Below are 19291 nucleotides of genomic sequence, written 5' to 3' on the forward strand. Positions count from 1 at the left end.
TTTTATTAGCATCATAACACTGCATTTATTCACGCTCACCACAGCCATCATCATCTCTTCAGCTTTCTGCTCATGAAGAAAATAAATCCCTTTAATGATCCAACAAGACAATTTTTTTTAAATAAAGTATGTTAAATTACACTGTTAACCACAATAATGTCATTAATTATGAGCAGCTGAGGTTACAGAGGCAGGGCTATGACATTAAAGTTCCAAAAACGTTCAGTACCATTTGTCCACATGGAGACGCAAATTCAGCATCAGATTTATCCACTCTGGGACCCGGTTTCAAAAAGTATTGTTTTTGATCACTGAAAACAAAACAAGTTGCGCAGGAGCCACTTGCTTTTTTTTTTTTTTTTTGCAGCTGAGAATGTGACTGCTGCATGCAGCACAGTGAGGGAGAAGGTGCATGTCATGCACTCGCATTACCAAGATCCTTTATTTGAGTAAATTCAATGTCTTCAATAGCTTTTGTTGGTTAGTCATGAAAAATGACAGCGGATATTTACCGTTATCTATTCACAAAATAAGTGTGCATGCCTAATTTAACTGTGCCACAATGTCAGTCCTGCGATGTAATAAATGCACACGTGCACATCTCGATGGCAACGCTCAAACGATATATTGTGCAGCCCTAAACTGGACCTTTCAAGCAGGGATTCCACAAAATGGAAACTAAGCTAACTGTGAAAATCAAATGAAATTCAAATGATCCTGGCCAGTCTGATTTAAATTTCTGAAATAAAACCTGAGAATAAGTTTTACAAATGTGACTTTGACATACCTACTCAGGAAAATGAAAACACTCCACTCTTGGGTGACATTTCATAACACCCTGACATTATTCTACTATCTTACTAATCTCTTTTGGTTGAATTCCCCCTAAAAAAAACCCATTTCCAAACATTAAAACAAAACAAAATACATGTGCAAAATAGCTAAGGAGTTTCTCAATAATAGGCTACAGTACATATAGAAGTGATGGAGATATAAACGATTGTGCTCCCTAGACAAATTAACAAGAAGTCCTACAACTGAAATCATTGTACCGTCTATGCAGTCATACAGAAATATATTACAAAAGTGAGCACTCCATGTTTCCTGTCACTGGTGTTTACTCATCACACACTTACTTGTACCATTAATTCTTGTCCATTTAAACAAGATGCCAAATTCTTTGCTGACCAGAGTGTTATTGTACAATGTTTACTGCTCCTCCAGCCAGGACGGCTTATCCGATCCCGGGGGCTTTAGTTTCACGTTGAACTGTATAAGAGTTTGTTCCAACTGCTGCTGGTTACCAGCAAAGTAAGCTGAGATAGCATTATGGAACAGAAGCAGCTGCTTGTGCATCACCTTCACCTACAAGTACAAACACAAGGATGAAACCTTCTGTTAAAACATTAACAAGGTTTTCAAGGAAACAACAGCCAGCAGAGGTTGTTAAAAAGAAATAAAACACTCCTCAGAGACAAATCACAAAGCATTATGCACATTTTAAATACACCTCAAACACATGTAAGGTATTAGAGTGATTTTTTTTTATTCTGATTAATTTCAGACAAGCTGCACCAATCATTTATGTTTATTATGTTTTTAGCTGTGTGTATGTCACTGAGGTATTTCTGGGATACATACACTTATGATTGTGTCCTCTCAACGAAGTTTCATTCTTTCTCACTTAAAGAAGAGAAACCCTGAACTACTGGTGAATAAAATAAGCATGTCACAGTCACAATATTTGAAAGAGGTCAACAATCACAGTAATGTGAGGAAGCAATAACTGATCAGAATACACAACATGTTTCATCTAATACTGAAATAATGGCCAAAATTTTGGATGTTCTTCATACAAGATTACATTTTAAAGTTTAGTTAACTGATGAAATATTAATTGGTTGTGCAACCTCGTACCTGGTAGAGCTTGCAAAACCCTATGTGCCATCCTGTGCTGTGTTCTCATAATGCATGATTACTCTGTGCTCCAAGGGTAAATAAGATGTTGGCGCCTTTTCCTATCATGCACCTGTGCTATTGAATACTTTGTCAGCCAGCTGAGATAATGTGTAGTCTTTTAAACCAAGTCCTATATACCAAAGAGGTAATCAGGACATTGACATTACCATTAATCAGTCCCTTGTAACCAGACAAGCTCTGAGCAAAGGAAATATCTCAACCTTGCTAGTTGTAAAACACAACATCAACTACATGCGCCAAATAATAAATACAATTAGTCACACAACTTTCTCATTTTAATCGCCTACACTTTCAGTTCAAATCATTGTTGAAACTTTAGACAGTTTATTACCATCCTGGAAAAAATGTCAGCTACCTATTTTATAAACACCACCCAATCTAGAACCCATGGATCCCCACGGGTGACGTGCTAGTATATCTTGTGATGGGTGCTCGGGAGGAGCTCGGAGTCGAGCCACTGCTCCTCCACGTCGAAAGTAGCCGGGAGGAGGCCCCGGGGAAGACCCAGGACACGCTGGAGGGACTACATCTTGCAGTTGGCTTGGGAACGCCTCGGGGTTCCCCTGGAGGAGCTGGGGGAGGTGTGTGTGGATCGGGAGGTCTGGGCGGCTTTGCTTGAGCTGCTGCCCCCGCGACCCGACCTTGGATAAAGCGAAAGAAAATGGATGGATGGATGGATGTTTTTATGCACCTATAATGTACAATTTCTGGCATACAGCAATTTAAATTTGATCACCTACACTGAAAGTGCTACATAAATGAATTTATTATAAAGCTTCCTATAGTGTTGCCTACTTCTATCTAGGAGTGTGACATAGCAACAAAGTGGAAATTAAAAAACAAAACAACAAACAAACAAGCAAGCAATTTTTTTGTCCTCTGGAAAGGAAAGGTAAATCCTCTTTACTGGAACAACAGTGGCATTACAATGACCTCTGTGCTGGGCACAGTGCTTGTTAATGGGATTCAGTAGCAGCTGCTTGCTGTTCAATGACTGGAGCAGTCTACTTTGACATCTACTAAGAGTCAACCTTCACCCATAACCTTGCTCTTCAAGTACTCACTGAACACAAACATTTACAGTCTACTTAGATTTTTGAGAATGCAAAAGATTCTTTGCAGTTGATCAGGCTGGTTTGTCATACAACCTGTAAATCTGCAGAAACTCCTTTATGATTTTTGTCATTAGGATGGCCTATACACATGCACTGAGAGTGCTTTGTGCAATGAAGGCAGAATTGCTGAGTTCTTCCCAATGTATTTTGGTGTTACTCAGGATCATGAGGCAGCATGGTGGTTTAGTGGTTAGCACTGGTGCCTCACAGCAAGAAGGTTGAGGGATTGATTCCCCCCTTTCGGAGTTTGCATGTTCTCCCCGTGTCTGCATGAGTTTCCTCTGAGCACTCCAGTTTCCTCCCACAATCAAAAACATGCTTATTTAGGGTCTGGTCCTTTCTCTGTCCCTGACCAAGGCAGTGTCTCTACATCGGGAGTTGGTCCCCGGGGCGCCAGACTGTGACTGCCCACTGCTCCTAGTGGTTGGATTGTGTCTAACTGTAATTAGGATGGTTAAATGCAGAGGACAAGTTTTGTTGTATGTACGAGGTGTATTAGATAAGAAACCAACACTTTTTTTTTTTTAACTATATGGATTTGAATGACGTGCGATTACACCAATCATGCTTGAACCCTCGTGCGCATGCGTGACTTTTTTCACGTGTGTCGGTGACGTCATTTCCCTGTGGGCAGGCTTTGAGTGAGATGTGGTTCAGCCCTCTCGGCTGAATTCCTTTTTTCACACGCTGCTCGAGACGGCGCGCGTTGCTTTATCAAACTTTTTTCTGGACCTGTGACGAATATCCAAGTGGACACTATTCGAGAAATTTAGCTGGTTTTCGGTGAAAAGTTTAACGGCTGATGAGAGATTATGGGGTGTTTCTGTCGCTGTAAGGACTTCCCACGGAGCGGGACATCGCGCAGCGCTTCCAGGCGCTGTCGTCGGCCTGAAAACATCCTAATTTAAGGCTTAATTCACCCAGGACGTCGTGAGAGAACAGAGAAGATTCAGAAGAGGCCGGCATGAGGACTTTATGCAGACATTCCACTGTTTAAGGACATTTTGTAATGAAAGACGTGCACGCAAATTCGCCGAGTCGTTTCCGTGACGACTCGGCAAATCTGTGTGCGCCGCGACAGGAAAAACACCTTCGTGTTGAAAACCATTTGTAAAATTCAGGCGGCTTTTGATGGCTTTCAACAAGTGAGTAACTGAGAAATTGTTTAACAGCTTGGGCATGTTCCAACTTGCCCGTTAAGGTTTCCAACGGAGGTGTTTTTCCTGTCGCGACCCCCCGCGGTCGGGTCCGGCCCGACATGCGACTCTGCCCGCACGTTCTTTCATTACAAAATGTCCGTTAACAATGGAATGTCCGAATAAACTCCTCATGTCGACTTCTTCTGAAAGTTCTCTGTTCTCTGACGACTTCCTGGGTCAACACAGCCTGAAATGTGGAAGTTTTCAACTTGAAACGGTGAGACGCTGCCGCCTCGAAGCGCAGATCGCCGTCAGGCGCCGTGGGCCGTCCTTAAAGCGACACTACCAGACCAAAATCTCTCATCAGCCGTTAAAATTTTTACCGAAAACCAGATGAATTTATCGAATGGTGTCCACTCAGTTGTGCCTTACAGTTTTGAAAAAATTTTTATCAAACAAAGCAGCAGTCTCTGAGCCATTCCTAAACAATAAAAAAAATCGACGAGAGGGTGGGCGACTTCTCACTCAAAGACTGCCCACAGGCGAATGACGTAACCGACAGGCGTGAAAAAACTCTCGCATGCCCACGAGGGTTCAAGCATGTCTGATGTAATCACACGTGATTCAAATCCATATGGTTTTTGAAAAAAAATAATAAGGTCTGATACTTTTCTAACAGACCTCGTATGTATATATGTGCAATGACAAAGGCTCTATTCTATGCTATTATGCTCTGTTCAACACCTGCATGGACTTCATGTTGTGTAATATCACGAGTCCATCGATCTGGGTGCCTTTGTGGGTGATGAAATATTTAGCAATCTTTGTTCATCAATGGATGCTAAATAAGACATAGGAGTGTCTAGGCTTTTGACTCTTCTGGAGACAAAACCTCTCAGTCTGTGAGGTTTGGATATGCATGGGACAAATTAATGAACTCATGAAGTCTTTGGACATAGGTGTAGGATAAAGTCAATGCCATGATTAAGGACAAAAAAAAAAAAAAAAATCAGACAGCAGAAAGGACAAGACATGCATTCAAATATTCAGAGTAATGCTGCTCCTGGCTGTACTGTATGGTTGGACCCTAACCAGTGACCAAAGATGATCCCAAATGTATTTGGTATTGTGCCTCTGGCTCCAATGGAATAACTGTGTTAAATGAGCAGCAACTTATTTTACACAAGATGAGGTATACGACTTGCATCATGAATGGGCATCAGCCATGATACTGTATTTTTCAGAGGATGACCCAGTCTGCACATGCCTCAGCACTAAGCAGGCAAGAGATAAGGAACCAAATATTGTGCTATTTACTTCAAAACGTATCTATTCCAGTAGTTCTGCTTGCACAAAAATTGCGTGATCTGATAAAAAGAGGTGCAATTTTCTATATTGTTCAACACATATGGAATTTTATACTCTGAGATAATCTTCAAATACACCTTGCAGTGTATTCTAAACTGACAAAGCTGGTATTGTAATCTGTCCTCTGGTACACCAATATTTACAAGATAGTGTCCCTTTAAAGTGATCAAATCTCTGAAAGGTTTGTACCCAGAATTACATGTAGGATGTATTTGGAAAACAACTGAGTTTCTTAGCTGCAGGTTAGTGGAAACATTAACAAACCTTGTTTTCCTCCAGGAACTTGAGTTTAATGGTTACATCACTACGCAGCCTTTCATATTTATCTCTGTGGACATGGTACTCATGCTGCGCCATCTCGATGCGTACCATGGCAGTGGCATCCCTTGGCCCGTAACTCAGCTCCTCCAGATCAGAACGATAAGCATCAAACTCAAGTCTGCATGCAAAAACATATAACTCTTTATGTCTCTCCTCTACCATTTGAGCATTTGCAAAATCAGTCTCACTCTAACCTTGCGTTTTCATACTGCTTAATGGTCATCAGAGTATCCTCCATAGTTTTGTTGACTAGGGTGTTGACGCTGGACACAAAGAAGTTGATGGCACCAAGCAGAGCCTCACCGTTCTTGCACAACAACTTTTGTGTTTCTGCATTGTACCCAAACTCATCCTACAAAGACCCATAAAGGTTTTACCAGGTGAATTAATTTCTACACAATATCAGAAAAGGAGATTTGACAATACCTGGAGCTCCGGGGATTTCTGGCTCAGATCAGTGAAAGTGTCTCCTAGCGCCTGTTGTGTTTGCACCATGCTCTGAAAGTGGTTGATGAGTGCAGTGGCCAGTCTTAGAATGTTTTCATACTTGGACTTGGTGTCTCTTAACATGTCAATCTGAGCTTCCAGTTCCAGGTCTACTGTTCGTGATCCTCTGCCAAACTTCTCTGAAAACATCTGCTTGGTGCACTGCAGTGTGAAGGATACGGACAATGACAGGAAATGAAACACAACACAAAGAAGCAAGCTTTAAATGGGTGAAGTCAGATTGATAATTTACAGTTAAAAGGTATGGTTGAACTTTCATGTTTAATGTCCTCAAACTTCCAGTATTTTGTGTCCGTGCATGCAGAAATCACTCTGTATCCAAATGTGTGGTTTAAATGGCTTATTTTAGATTTGTGTCAGTCATATCTAAGGTCTATTTGTGGAGTACTGCTGGCACCAAGATGGTCTGCGTTCTGTGACTCTCCAGGGGAAAGAGACAGCTGTTTGGCCATGAACATTACCACTGGATAAAAGAGCAGGTGCAAAAAAAAAAAAAAAAGGTTATTTCTTAGAGACATGGAAAGAGGCTTAGGATGAATCACCTCAGTGCCTTTGACTTTTTGGTGACTTTAACACCTTTTATTAAGACTCCAAATGACCTTTATTGGCTTGTTGACTCCTTTAACCAAAACCATGCCATCACTACAAGGTATAAGACATATGCACAAGTAGTCAGGTTTGTTTGAGACATAGGAACCAATTAGATAAACTTTGTCCCCAACAGTGATGTGTATGTATAGATTTGTAGAGCAATCATAAAATCATGCATATATATCTGTGTGGGGAATGCTTCATTTTTTTTTCCAATCTTTCATTGTTTAATACAAATTGTTCTGTTCATGAAGGCAAATATTTTGTATTTCATTATCTACTGACAATACAGTACTGATGCACACCTACATTTACAAACAATTCTGACATAAACCAAGGATTACCAACTTAAAGCTAAACAAGATGCTTGTTTACATGCCAAATCTGTTTCATACATTAGTGTTGGAGTACACTTGAATGACACATTTGATCAAGGACTGTTTATCTATATTTGGTACTTTAATAAGAAGAACAAACTTTACAAGATAATTAAAAACTGAGATAAAACTACTAGTAAAGCAGTGCTAGAATATCAAGAAAGAAATAGTAAATCAGAAAAGAGTCTCTGGGGAAGTACAAGGAAAAAAATAAATGAGCTAATGGGATTCTTAATCGACTGGCTTTACTGGCTTGTGTGACAGTTCAGCTAAATGCTGTGTGGCTGTTCAGTGGTCACTAATTTGTCTCCACCCAGCTTCTCCTCAGTGAGATGCTTTGCCAGCTGTCATTCATCTTGAGCTTTAACCACAAGAGGCTGAACTTTATTTAACTTACTCTTGAGTTATCTCTGCACACTGACAGCTTAATGACAGCACCCTGAACACACCACGATGGATCAGAGATTTGTGCTGTGGTATCTGGAAATATCAACTGCTTCCTCAGGTCCAATCACTGATCCCAGTTATCTGTTACAGAGCTCAACAGTGGCCCACTTTTTTAAGGGATCCAGTTCTGGAAGTAAAAATCCCATTCATTTTCTGCACTGACGTTTTAGAAAATCCCCCTATAAAAGTATTTTAAGCCTCGAATCAAGTCAATCAGCTATGAGGTGAATCATGACTGTCAAAAGATTTGATTTGTATCAAAAAAAAAAAGAGAAAAAAGAGAAGAAAAAAAAGAAACAAGCAACCCAATATTTCTGAGGTTCGCCGAGGGTTGACGAGAACTCAAAATAAAAAGATATGTGATTCACATTGTGACCTGGACTTTACCTGGATCTGGATTCCACAATGCAATGCAGTAATTGCATACTGATCCAGAATGGTCCGACTGATCGAGATGCTGCAATCTGATATTTAAGATGAAACAAAATAGTCTCTTCCTGATCTTGATTTTACATCACGATGTCGTATCTGTGAAGTAGTTTTGACGTAATCCTTAAAAGTCTACAAAGTGATTCAGAACCCGGATCCGGATCACCTCCAAAATTCAGTGGATGCTTCCATGGCCTAATATCTATCTGTGGTGCAAATTTAGTGAGAATCCTTGAAGTAGTTTTTTTAAATGTATATAATCATTCAAAGCTTATATAAAGTGAAATCTTGATTCAGAATCCAGATCCAGATCACCTCCACAAATTTAATGGAGTCTTCCATGGCCTAATATCTATCTGTGGTGAAACTTTCATCACAATCCGTGCAGTAGTTTTTGACATAATCCTGCCCAAATACAGACAAATAAATAAACAAACGCAGACGATTTTATTACATCCTTAGCTGCATCCTTAAATTTGGATACATATATTAATGTCCATTTTAAAGACAGGTGAGAACCTACACTACCTTGTGAAAAAATGTGAATAATAATGTTGATGAAGCAAAACCCTCTGCTCTGAGACTGTGGGGCTTTTACTTCTGCTCTTTCTCAAATCCTGCAACTAACTGTGTCAGCTCCTGATTGTGGTTCTCTGTAAACATACGTTCTGTCAGGTTTGCTCAATATGAGACACTGTCCTCAAAATGGCAGACGTGGCAGCTCCCCTGCACAGCGTGCAGCAGGGATTATCTGTGCACCTCCACCATTGATAGAGTAGCCAACATCACAGTACACAGACGGGACTCCATCTGATACATGTCTCTTTACCATATGTCAAAGAATTACATCACACATTTTCCCAATGAATGAAGGCGCTGTGTCATTTCATGGCCACAACCCTACTACGAACATCCTCTTCGGCCTACTGGACCTCTTTCTGTACCATACTGTACTTGTGTTTTATTCCTTCCGGGTATCACAAGCTAAACCTTTAAACTTGAACCAAATATCTGTGATCAAAACCATGAATAACTTGTAAGGCTGGTTTTTACTCAGTGCAATAGTGGACTGATGGGTGTGCCAGCCTTTAAGGACCAATAAGGACACATACGAGGGAATCTTGAGATGACATAAATGACTTTCTGAGTGTTGCAAACATGCCTACATTGGTGATTAGTTGAAGAAAGAGGACAGTGAAGTAGACTTCCAAATCCTCCAGTGTAAATATTCATCAATCTCTTTTAGAAAGTTTTTCAGTATGGTCACTCATGTCTCTTTGATCCCTGCTCGTTCTCCATGTAATGTCGAGTTACATCAGAAAGGCCATCCAGAGTAAAATTTGTGCCAAATTAACATGCAGATCCAACCCCAAGTGAAACAAGAGAGAAGCCAGGGGGACGTAGTTACTAATGAACCGATTTTAAAGAAACTACAACCCCTGGCAATAATTATGGAATCACCGGCCTCGGAGGATGTTCATTCAGTTGTTTAATTTTGTAGAAAAAAAGCAGATCACAGACATGACACAAAACTAAAGTCATTTTAAATGGCAACTTTCTGGCTTTAAGAAACACTATAAGAAATCAGGAAAAACAGTTGTGGCAGTCAGTAACGGTTACTTTTTTAGACCAAGCAGATGGGAAAAAATATGGACTCACTCAATTCTGAGGAATAAATTCTGGAATCACCCTGTAAATTTTCATCCCCAAAACTAACACCTGCATCAAATCAGATCTGCTCGTTAGTCTGCATCTAAAAAGGAGTGATCACACCTTGGAGAGCTGTTGCACCAAGTGGACTGACATGAATCATGGCTCCAACACGAGAGATGTCAAATGAAACAAAGGAGAGGATTATCAAACTCTTAAAAGAGGGTAAATCATCATGCAATGTTGCAAAAGGTGTTGGTTGTTCACAGTCAGCTGTGTCTAAACTCTGGACCAAATACAAACAACATGGGAAGGTTGTTAAAAGGCAAACATACTGGTAGACCAAGGAAGACATCAAAGCATCAAGACAGAAAACTTAAAGCAATATGTCTCAAAAATCGAAAATGCACAACAAAACAAATGAGGAACGAATGGGAGGAAACTGGAGTCATCGTCTGTGACCGAACTGTAAGAAACCACCTAAAGGAAGTGGGATTTATATACAGAAAAGCTAAACGAAAGCCATCATTAACACCTAAACAGAAAAAACAAGGTTACAATGGGCTAAGGAAAAGCAATCGTGGACTGTGGATGACTATATTCAGTGATGAATCTCGAATCTGCAATGGGCAAGGTGATGATGCTGGAACTTTTTTTTGGTGCCGTTCCAATGAGATTTATAAAGATGACTGCCTGAAGAGAACATGTAAATTTCCACAGTCGATGATATGGGGCTGCATGTCAGGTAAAGGCACTGGGGAGATGGCTGTCATTACATCATCAATAAATGCACAAGTTTACGTTGATATTTTGGACACTTATCCCATCAATTGAAAGGATGTTTGGGGATGATGAAATCATTTTTCAAGATGATAATGCATCTTCCCATAGAGCAAAAACTGTGAAAACATTCCTTGCAAAAAGACACATAGGGTCAATGTCATGGCCTGCAAATAATGCGGATCTTAATCCAATTGAAAATCTTTGGTGTAAGTTGAAGAAAATGGTCCATGACAAGGCTCCAACCTGCAAAGCTGATCTGGCAACAGCAATCAGAGAAAGTTGGAGCCAGATTGATGAAGAGTACTGTTTGTCACTCATTAAGTCCATGCCTCAGCAAGCTGTTATAAAAGCCAGAGGTGGTGCAACAAAATACTAGTGATGTGTTGGAGTGTTCTTTTGTTTTTCATGATTCCATAATTTTTTCCTCAGAATTGAGTGATTCCATATTTTTTTCCCTCTGCTTGGTCTAAAAAAGTAACCGTTACTGACTGCCACAATTTTTTTTCCTGATTTCTTATAGTGTTTCTTAAAGCCAGAAAGTTGCCATTTGAAATTACTTTAGTTTTGTGTCATGTCTGTGATCTGCTTTTTTTCTACAAAATTAAACAACTGAATGAACATCCTCCGAGGCCGGTGATTCCATAATTTTTGCCAGGGGTTGTATATTGATGTGTTGGGCATGGGTCACAGAAGAACCCAATAAATGTTGGAGTGGAGGCAGATTAAGACATAAAGGAAAGAAATTAGGGCCAAAGCACAAGAACATGAGCTAAAATGAGTGATCAGGATCAAAGATTAGCAATTCAAAGATGAGTAATTAGCAACAAAGATGAGAACCAGCGGTCAGCAATCCAAAACAAAGATGATCGACCAGAATCATGATGATGATTAGGATTAAAGGTGTGTTCTGATCCCGTGACTGTTTATTCACAAGCTTATGGCATTCTTTCAGTGTAGCTAGACCTGTCTAAATCCTTGGGACAGTTTTGTGGTACTGGCGAGGTACTCAGTGCATACCTCCGCCAAGGCCCCACATGTTCCACATCACATTCAAAATGAAATCCCTCATTTACTAAGGTATTATCCTGCTGCTCGCAAAATTTCATCAACATACTCTCAACTTGTTGAGTTAAATGTTACTATGTGCCAAATCTTCTTCTCGAGCTGAATTCAGAATATATTCTGAATTATGGTGTCAGATCAGCGCCAAAGCCATACTCGCGTAAAAAATGCGTTTACGCGTAGATATTCACTGTGTGTTCGCAAATTATCTCTGTGCGCGCAAACATGCCATGCATGAGGACCAGTGCCCCCCCCCGCCTGCTCGAAGTTGATTTCTGCTCACGCGCAGGGAATTCCTGCTCTCTCGCTTGAATCTTCTGGCACTGTGGAGGAGGGATTGTGGCACTATGGGGAGGGAACCAGGTCGGCTCTGGCTCTGCTGTGATTGGTGGTCTCTGGAGAGCGAGGTTTGATTGACAGCCCTCCTCTCTGACACAGAAGTCAGTTGGAGGTGACGGCGTTAAACAATTATCACCTCCTTTCTGCTTCAAACTGCATTCCAGTCATCATCTATTTCAGCAACAGATATCTGAAGCTTCTATACAACAATCATTTCCAAATACATTCAGCACTATTTAATAATAAATTACAGAAATTCCTAAAAGTCACATCCTGACACCGGTGCATTTGAGTCTGACTGTGTACACCCAAAGCGATCAAAGGGAATAATGTGATTATTAACCATCAGATGACAATTTAAAACCTCTTAAATCATGTGCAAACCATGACGCCACCACCTCCGTGAAGGAGACAATGGTGTCTCCTTTTTTAAAATTATTTATTAATCAAATCCAAACATAACAGGTCCTGTACAAAATCCTGAAATAGCTGCATACATGAAAATACAAATACAAGAACATATGGGGCTTATTGAATATTATTTACAAATAATAAAAGAAAAGAAAATATAGGGCAACCAAACATTTACAAAACAAATTTGTCTATAAAAAAACTAGTTTTAAAACATTATTGGATTCAATCAATGATAGAGATATGATTAAGTTTAAACTAATTTCTCCAATTAGTAATGTTTGGTTTTGTCTTGAAAAAAAAAAAAATCATTTGTGTATGTAATGTCTGCTTAGTAAAATTATATTATTAATACTAAAGTCATTACAATTAATATTCCAAATTTGATGTCTATGATGGTTCGATCACTGATCCATATTCTTTTAGAGACAATCTTGAAGGTCAAACCAAAAGCTTTGCACTGTTTCACACAAAAAGAAAAGATTTTTTACAAACTCCTTAGTTGGATAAATGTTGTCAATAATTTTAAATTGGAGTTCTTTCATATTTAGTGAGACTGGAAATATTAAATATTTACATTTAACCTTTTGCATTTCCTCCTTTCCAAAATCTTTAAGAATATAATCTCTTTTGGGCAAATTTTTGAGAATTATTAAGTAATTGTAAATATTTGTAAATAACATTCAATAAGCCTCGTATGTTCTTGTATTTGTATTTTCATGTATGCAGCTATTTCAGGATTTTGTACAGGATCTGTTTTGTTTGGATTTAATTCATAAATGAATAAATATTTGTTTTTAAAAAGGAGACGCCACCACCTCCCAGTGGCGTCATGGTTTTCATGTGATTGAAGACGTTTTAATTTGTTATCTGATGTTTGTCTGTGTCAGGAGGTGATTTTTGGACTTTCTGTAATTTATTATTAAATAGTGCTGAATTTATGTGGAAATGATTGTTGTACAGAAGCTTTAGATATCTGTCACTGAGATAGATGATTACTGGAGTGCAGTTTTAAGCAGAAACGAGGCAGTAATTGCTCAATGCGTTACCTCCGACTGACTTCTGCGTCAGAGGAGGGCTGTCAATCAAACCTCGCTCTCCAGAGACGACCAATCACAGCAGAGCCAGTGCCGACCTAGTTCCCTCCCCATAGTGCCATAATCACTCTGTGCTCTAAATCAATTTCGAACAGACGGGGGGGAGCGCAGGGATAATTTGTGTGCGCACAGTGAATATCTACGCGTGAATGCATTTTGTACGTGAGAGTGGTTTTGCCGCTGATCTGACGCCATACCGGATCACTTCCAAAATTGACTGTTACTTCTTGCAACATCATCTAGTATCTGCTCATCAAATTTTTGAAACTTGTCTTAAAGTGGACAGTTACACCTTGTGACAAGTTTACACTCTTCTGACTGGTCTTCTAGCTTTGTGTATATGGCAGTTTGAAACTATCTGACAGGGACAGCTTGGTTTCAGTGCAGAAGGTTCCCGGTTCAAACCCCACCCCTGCCACATTTCTCCATGTAATGTGGAGTTGCATCAGAAAGGGCATCCAGCATAAAACTTGTGCCAAATCAACATGCAGCTCCACCTCTGATTTGCTGTGGTGACCCCAAGTGCAAACAAGGGAGCAGCCGAAGGGTCTTACTATGAGCTACTTTGATGAGTGAGTCAAACAACAGTTGAAAAAGTGTGGGGTTTTTTTCCCTTCTAGTTCTGGGTGAAGAGTCACATCAGGTTAGCACTGCATGATGAGCCAAACTTGCAGTGTGGAGTGTTGACATGATGTCTTGCAGAAAACCTCGCTAGAAGACACCCTCATTTTCACATATACTGGAAAACATTGCATTCCTACATAAGTCTCAAACTGTATATATTTACTGTACTATGATTCAGACGCAGATGAAGTGAGTGACGGGACAGTAAAAGATGAAGTCTAATAATCAGTCTTTAAAAACAGTGTTCAATACCTTGTATGTGTTTATCCCCCATTTCTTTACACTGTCCAATTTCTCCACTGCCACACCACGAGAAATTTCTTCAGATGAATTTCTGGTGTTATGGTTGGAGGATCCTTTAGGGGTGGGGAAAAAAAAAACAGAACAAATCAAGGCCGCTGGACAAATATTAACTCAATTTACTTTAACACTTTACTACATGTTCATTCATACACCCTAAAAATGCTCCATAGGGTTCATGTGTGTAGGGTTAAATTGAAGAGCATTTTCTGCATGAAAAAACAAATAAGTTGATGACATACATTATAAAATATGCACATGTAAAAATGTTTGTATATGTTAGTAACTTAATACAAGATACTGGTACAAAAAGATGGCAATGATTTTAAAATTATCAGTCTGATCTTAAAATTGGAATGACTACTGTAAATAGTTTATTTTGACTTAAGTGAAATAAGTTACTCATCAAAAAATTAAGGTCACAATTTGCATGGGCATTTCTAAGAAGTAAAATAATAAAGAAGTTAATTCATTTTCTATTCCGACTTATTCCAATTAAGAGTCACAGGGAGCCTATCCCAGCAGTCATAGTGTGAGAGGCAGGGTGCACCCTGGACAGGGTACTAGTCCATCACAGGGCCGCAGAGAAACAAACACATTCACACTCTCACTTATAGTCAATTTAGAATTCACCTAACCTGCATGTTTTTGGGAGTGGGAGGAAGCTGGAGTAACCCCACACAAACAACAGCAACAGTGCTAACCACTGAGCCACTGTGCCACTCTGAAATTACTTGATGACTTAATAACACAAACATTTGGTCCAACAGTTGGTTCAGCTTAATTAACTTTGGAAAGGACAAAGCAAATCAAGTGGAGCAAACTACTTAACTAAATGTTTTACTTAACTTAATTTAGTCCAACTATAACATCTCATGGGATTTACTCCGCAATGGCTGTGTTTGGAATTACTTAAAAAGAGTCGGGCAGGCTGTTTCCTTAATTTTTTTAAGGTGAGCCAGTGTATTCTTTTTTAGATGCAGATGTTTAGAGAAATCTTGACTGTGACTGTGAGCAAGCACACTGATGACATGGAGATGAGCCTGGTGATACCTGGATGCTGGTCCGTGTGTTTTGCTATGTGGCTGGTTGGTGATTTGCTGTTATTCATGCTAACACCCCTGGATTTCATGCGGATGTCTGAAATGAGCATGTTGACGGTACAGAGTGAGGATGATAGACAGGCACAGCAGTGAAATGTGACAAATCAAAGCATGAAAGAGATTTTCGGTAGAGTACATTTTGAAAGTAAAGGGTTAAAGTTAGTCATGATGTGGTGGAAAATGTATCTCGTAATAACGTGGCATCAAAGGGGCTTTGCAGGAATCCATCATGCCGGTTTCTCATGCGGAAAATCAAAGTATTCATAAAATAAATTAAAATGTACTTGGTCAAAGGTCAAGCAAAGATGAGACATTCATTTAAAGTGCATTTTACAGAATAAGACAATATTTTATTACATATAGGCATACACACAGAATTTCAAGTCAAACACCTGTAAAGTCATGTTAGATGTTAATGCAGTGGTTCCCAAACTTTTCCATCTAGACACCACTCCCCCACCCCAAAGCAAAATAAATAAGTAAATAAATAAATTGAAGAAACTTGGCTTATATATCAAATTACTTTGTACTTTGATGTTATATTTTTTTTTACACCAGTTTGCACAACCTTCGCCCAAGTTTGGGAACCCCTATTAGCCCTTTTCCACTGCAGCAATACTGTACTTTTTGGTAACTGAAACCAGAACTTAAGGGTTTCTATTGACCAAGGTAAAGTTCCAGGTTCAGTTCCTGTTTAATTTTGTGGTATCTGTTGAACATATAGGTATAACCAGAGTTAATCAAACCCTAGGTAGCAGATGTACTCCACTGGTGATCGCCTGAAAATGATTGACTAAACACCTTTTGGCCATACTGCACTATAAAAAAAAGCTGCCTTTTTGTTTTAACCTAAATAAATAACCTAATAAATAAAATTTGCCCACCTTAGGTTGCCTTAAAATTTTAAGAGCATAAAAACAGTGATAAAAGTGAGGTCTGAAAAAAAAAACATTAACCTTTAGTTGAAGATATATGTGGGTGGCAAACATAGACTATGTAAGTTTTTGAAAAACCACCTGCTCTGAGACGCATTCTGATGTACTTAGGGAGCAAACTTCTGTGAACAAGTCCAGTTCACAATCAAGCAGCAATGTGTTTGTGTATTAAAAAAAAGAAATAAAATACACAGCACTGTGTGTTGATCCCATGAACAGCAAATACTGGCTGCTCACTTCAAATCAAATTTAAGTGACTCATCAAACGAGAGTGTTCTGACAGCACAATATCCCCCCCCACCCCGCCAAATGTTGCTTTGGTACAAGTGCTTGCTACATTCTGATAACATTTCAAGGAATTGTACCACATTTCCCAAAATTCCTCCTCAAAATATGAGAGAAGTTGATGTCAGAATGCAGGCACCCAAGCACTGACAGAGTCTAGCTTTGTTAATCAAGGGGCATAACTGTGGTAAAATGAGCCCAACTGGAACAATATAAAAAAAAAAAAAAATGCATATTACTAACGAGGACCTGTACCAAGTTTGACGAAATTCCTCCTTAATTATGAGAGGAGTCGATTTCAGAACACGCTTTTTGGGACAGACAGACGGACGAAAATTGCAACGACATAATCCTCCTTCGGGCCTTCAGCCAGCGGGGGATAAAAACAGATTTATCTGACTGATTCTTATCGGATTCTGTCAGTTTTTATCTGCTGTCAATAGGGCGCACAGTGGATTTGTCAGTAAGGCTTTTGAAGAAATCATTGAAGAAAAGCTGCACTCAGCAGCCCCAGGAACATCACCGAAGCAGAGCATGGAGGCTCTTTTTCACAGGCTGTGGTCACGTCTAAATGACACACATGCACAGCTGCATCTCCTCCACTCACTGTGTGATTTTACCACAATCGCACTGAAATTAATGCGGTTATCATTTAAAAACAAGTCACCATCAGAGGTGTCAAATCCAGCTTTAGAAAGTAAAAGTCCAGCCACATATTTGTTCTATCTTCCCAATAAACCAGATGATTGTAATTAGTTCAGCTCTTCAGGCAGGTGGATGAGCTAATTATTGAGATCACCTGTTTTAGGTGCACAGGTAGAAGCAACTCATGGGAGGGTTTTTACTTTCTGAAGCTGGATTTGACACCTCTGGTCACCATGATACAAAAATCACACTTAGTCAACTTTGCAATTAATCTGCCGTTCACGTGTGCTGAACCATCCAAACGGATAAACTATACTGGTAATGGAGGACTGGTTCCTATTGCCTGGAAAAATATATTGATCTGCAAAAAGATGGGAAAAAGGTAATTCTGGGAATAATCTGAAAACTTCCATCTCTGTGTTGCAGAAAAGAAAAGTTAGTATAGGGATGCACCGATCCATAATTTTTCACTTCCGATCCGATCCCTGAATTTGGATATCTGCCGATACCGATACTTTTGCGATCCGATACCAGAGCTCGGTTTGCTTTAATATTATTATTATCATTATTTTTAATTTATAAGAGGATTTTCTTAAAAAGGAAACATGAAAGTTGAGCTACAATTTGCCAGAAGGTGTATCTAAGATGAAAGCTTAGATTTGATGTTTTGATGAAAGAATGAATTACTTTTATTTTTTTATAGACTTTTATAGCCTTATTTTTATAGACTTAAAAGAGAAAAGACAGCACTCCCTCTACCTGCCTGTATCACTGTTTCTCCCTCTCTCTCCCTCGCTCTCTCTCTCTGTCTGTCTCTCTCTGTGTCTGTCTCTCGCTCGCTCTCTCTCTTTCCTCACTTTTTCTCCCTCTCAGTCTCTCTCTTTTTCTTCCTCTCTCGCTGTTTAAGTACTGCGTAAACTTTGAACTTTTGGGAAACATGAAGCCTGAACATGAAATAAATATATCATCGACACTCACGCAGGATTTTAATGGAGATCTTCTCCCTTTCGGCAGACAGAATCTCTGTTCGCTGTCCTCCTCGGCTGCACGCTGAGCTGGCTTTTCATAGCTTTCTACAGCCTTGGGACAGTGAAGCGGCTAACTTTTTAGCACACATTTTCAGCAACAATTCAGTTAATTTTTCTGAAAATCCGTGCTCAACGAACAGACAATTTGGTGCCAACAGCTGGGCAGAATTCTACCGCTACCCGCAGCTAAAACACTGTAGAAGAGAGCTCTCTCATACAGCCCAGCTTCAATAAAACCTCTCCTCCTCCCACTCTGCAGTAAACAAGCAGAGAGCAAACAACAGCAGTTGAGAAGATTCACAGTGGCTCTTCTCCGGTATCAGAAAATGTCGCGGGATGGATCGTTATTTTCCGATATGTGAAGTACATCGATCTGGGATCAGATCGGTCCCATCCCTAGTTTAGTAGTCATGACATGAAGCAATACCACAAAAAAAGAAAAAAAAAAGTAACAAGATTAGTGGTCTTTTTATTACAAATACTACATGCACTGGAAGCCAAGAAAATTAATTAGAAGGTGTTCAGGAAATATCCACGGATATAAGGTAGCTGTAATAAATGTGTGCGGATGAACAGTGCTGCTTCAGTTGTGAAAGTACAGCACGCAAGATGCCTGACATCCATTTAAAGATGCCAATCGTGACTCACCTTTCTGCTGATTAAAGTCGCTAACTGGGACTCTTGTCTCATTGCGGGAAAGAAACAAGAATCATTCTGTTTCACACTGGACAGTTTTTATTCGTTCCTCATTAATG

General features: G+C 39.6%; 1 protein-coding gene across 3 annotated transcripts in view; it reads right to left on the reverse strand.

The window, feature by feature from the left end:
• Nucleotides 1-19291, reverse strand: part of LOC117508619 (arfaptin-2-like) — a 36114-nt gene continuing 16823 nt past the window's right edge. Inside the window, exons 4-9 of one of the 3 annotated variants that reach the window (XM_034168417.1) lie at nucleotides 15594-15680; nucleotides 14493-14596; nucleotides 6350-6571; nucleotides 6118-6275; nucleotides 5867-6041; nucleotides 1-1365 (exon numbers count right to left, since the gene is read on the reverse strand). In XM_034168417.1, coding sequence (XP_034024308.1) covers nucleotides 1210-1365; nucleotides 5867-6041; nucleotides 6118-6275; nucleotides 6350-6571; nucleotides 14493-14596; nucleotides 15594-15680 — 902 coding nt within the window. In that variant the 3' untranslated portion in view covers nucleotides 1-1209. The remainder of the gene's footprint in view (nucleotides 1366-5866; nucleotides 6042-6117; nucleotides 6276-6349; nucleotides 6572-14492; nucleotides 14597-15593; nucleotides 15681-19291) is intronic. The other 2 variants (XM_034168418.1, XM_034168419.1) reach the window with 2 other exon arrangements.

This window comes from Thalassophryne amazonica, chromosome 4 (assembly GCF_902500255.1).
Source record: "Thalassophryne amazonica chromosome 4, fThaAma1.1, whole genome shotgun sequence".
In the NCBI taxonomy this organism is placed as follows: Eukaryota; Metazoa; Chordata; class Actinopteri; order Batrachoidiformes; family Batrachoididae; genus Thalassophryne; species Thalassophryne amazonica.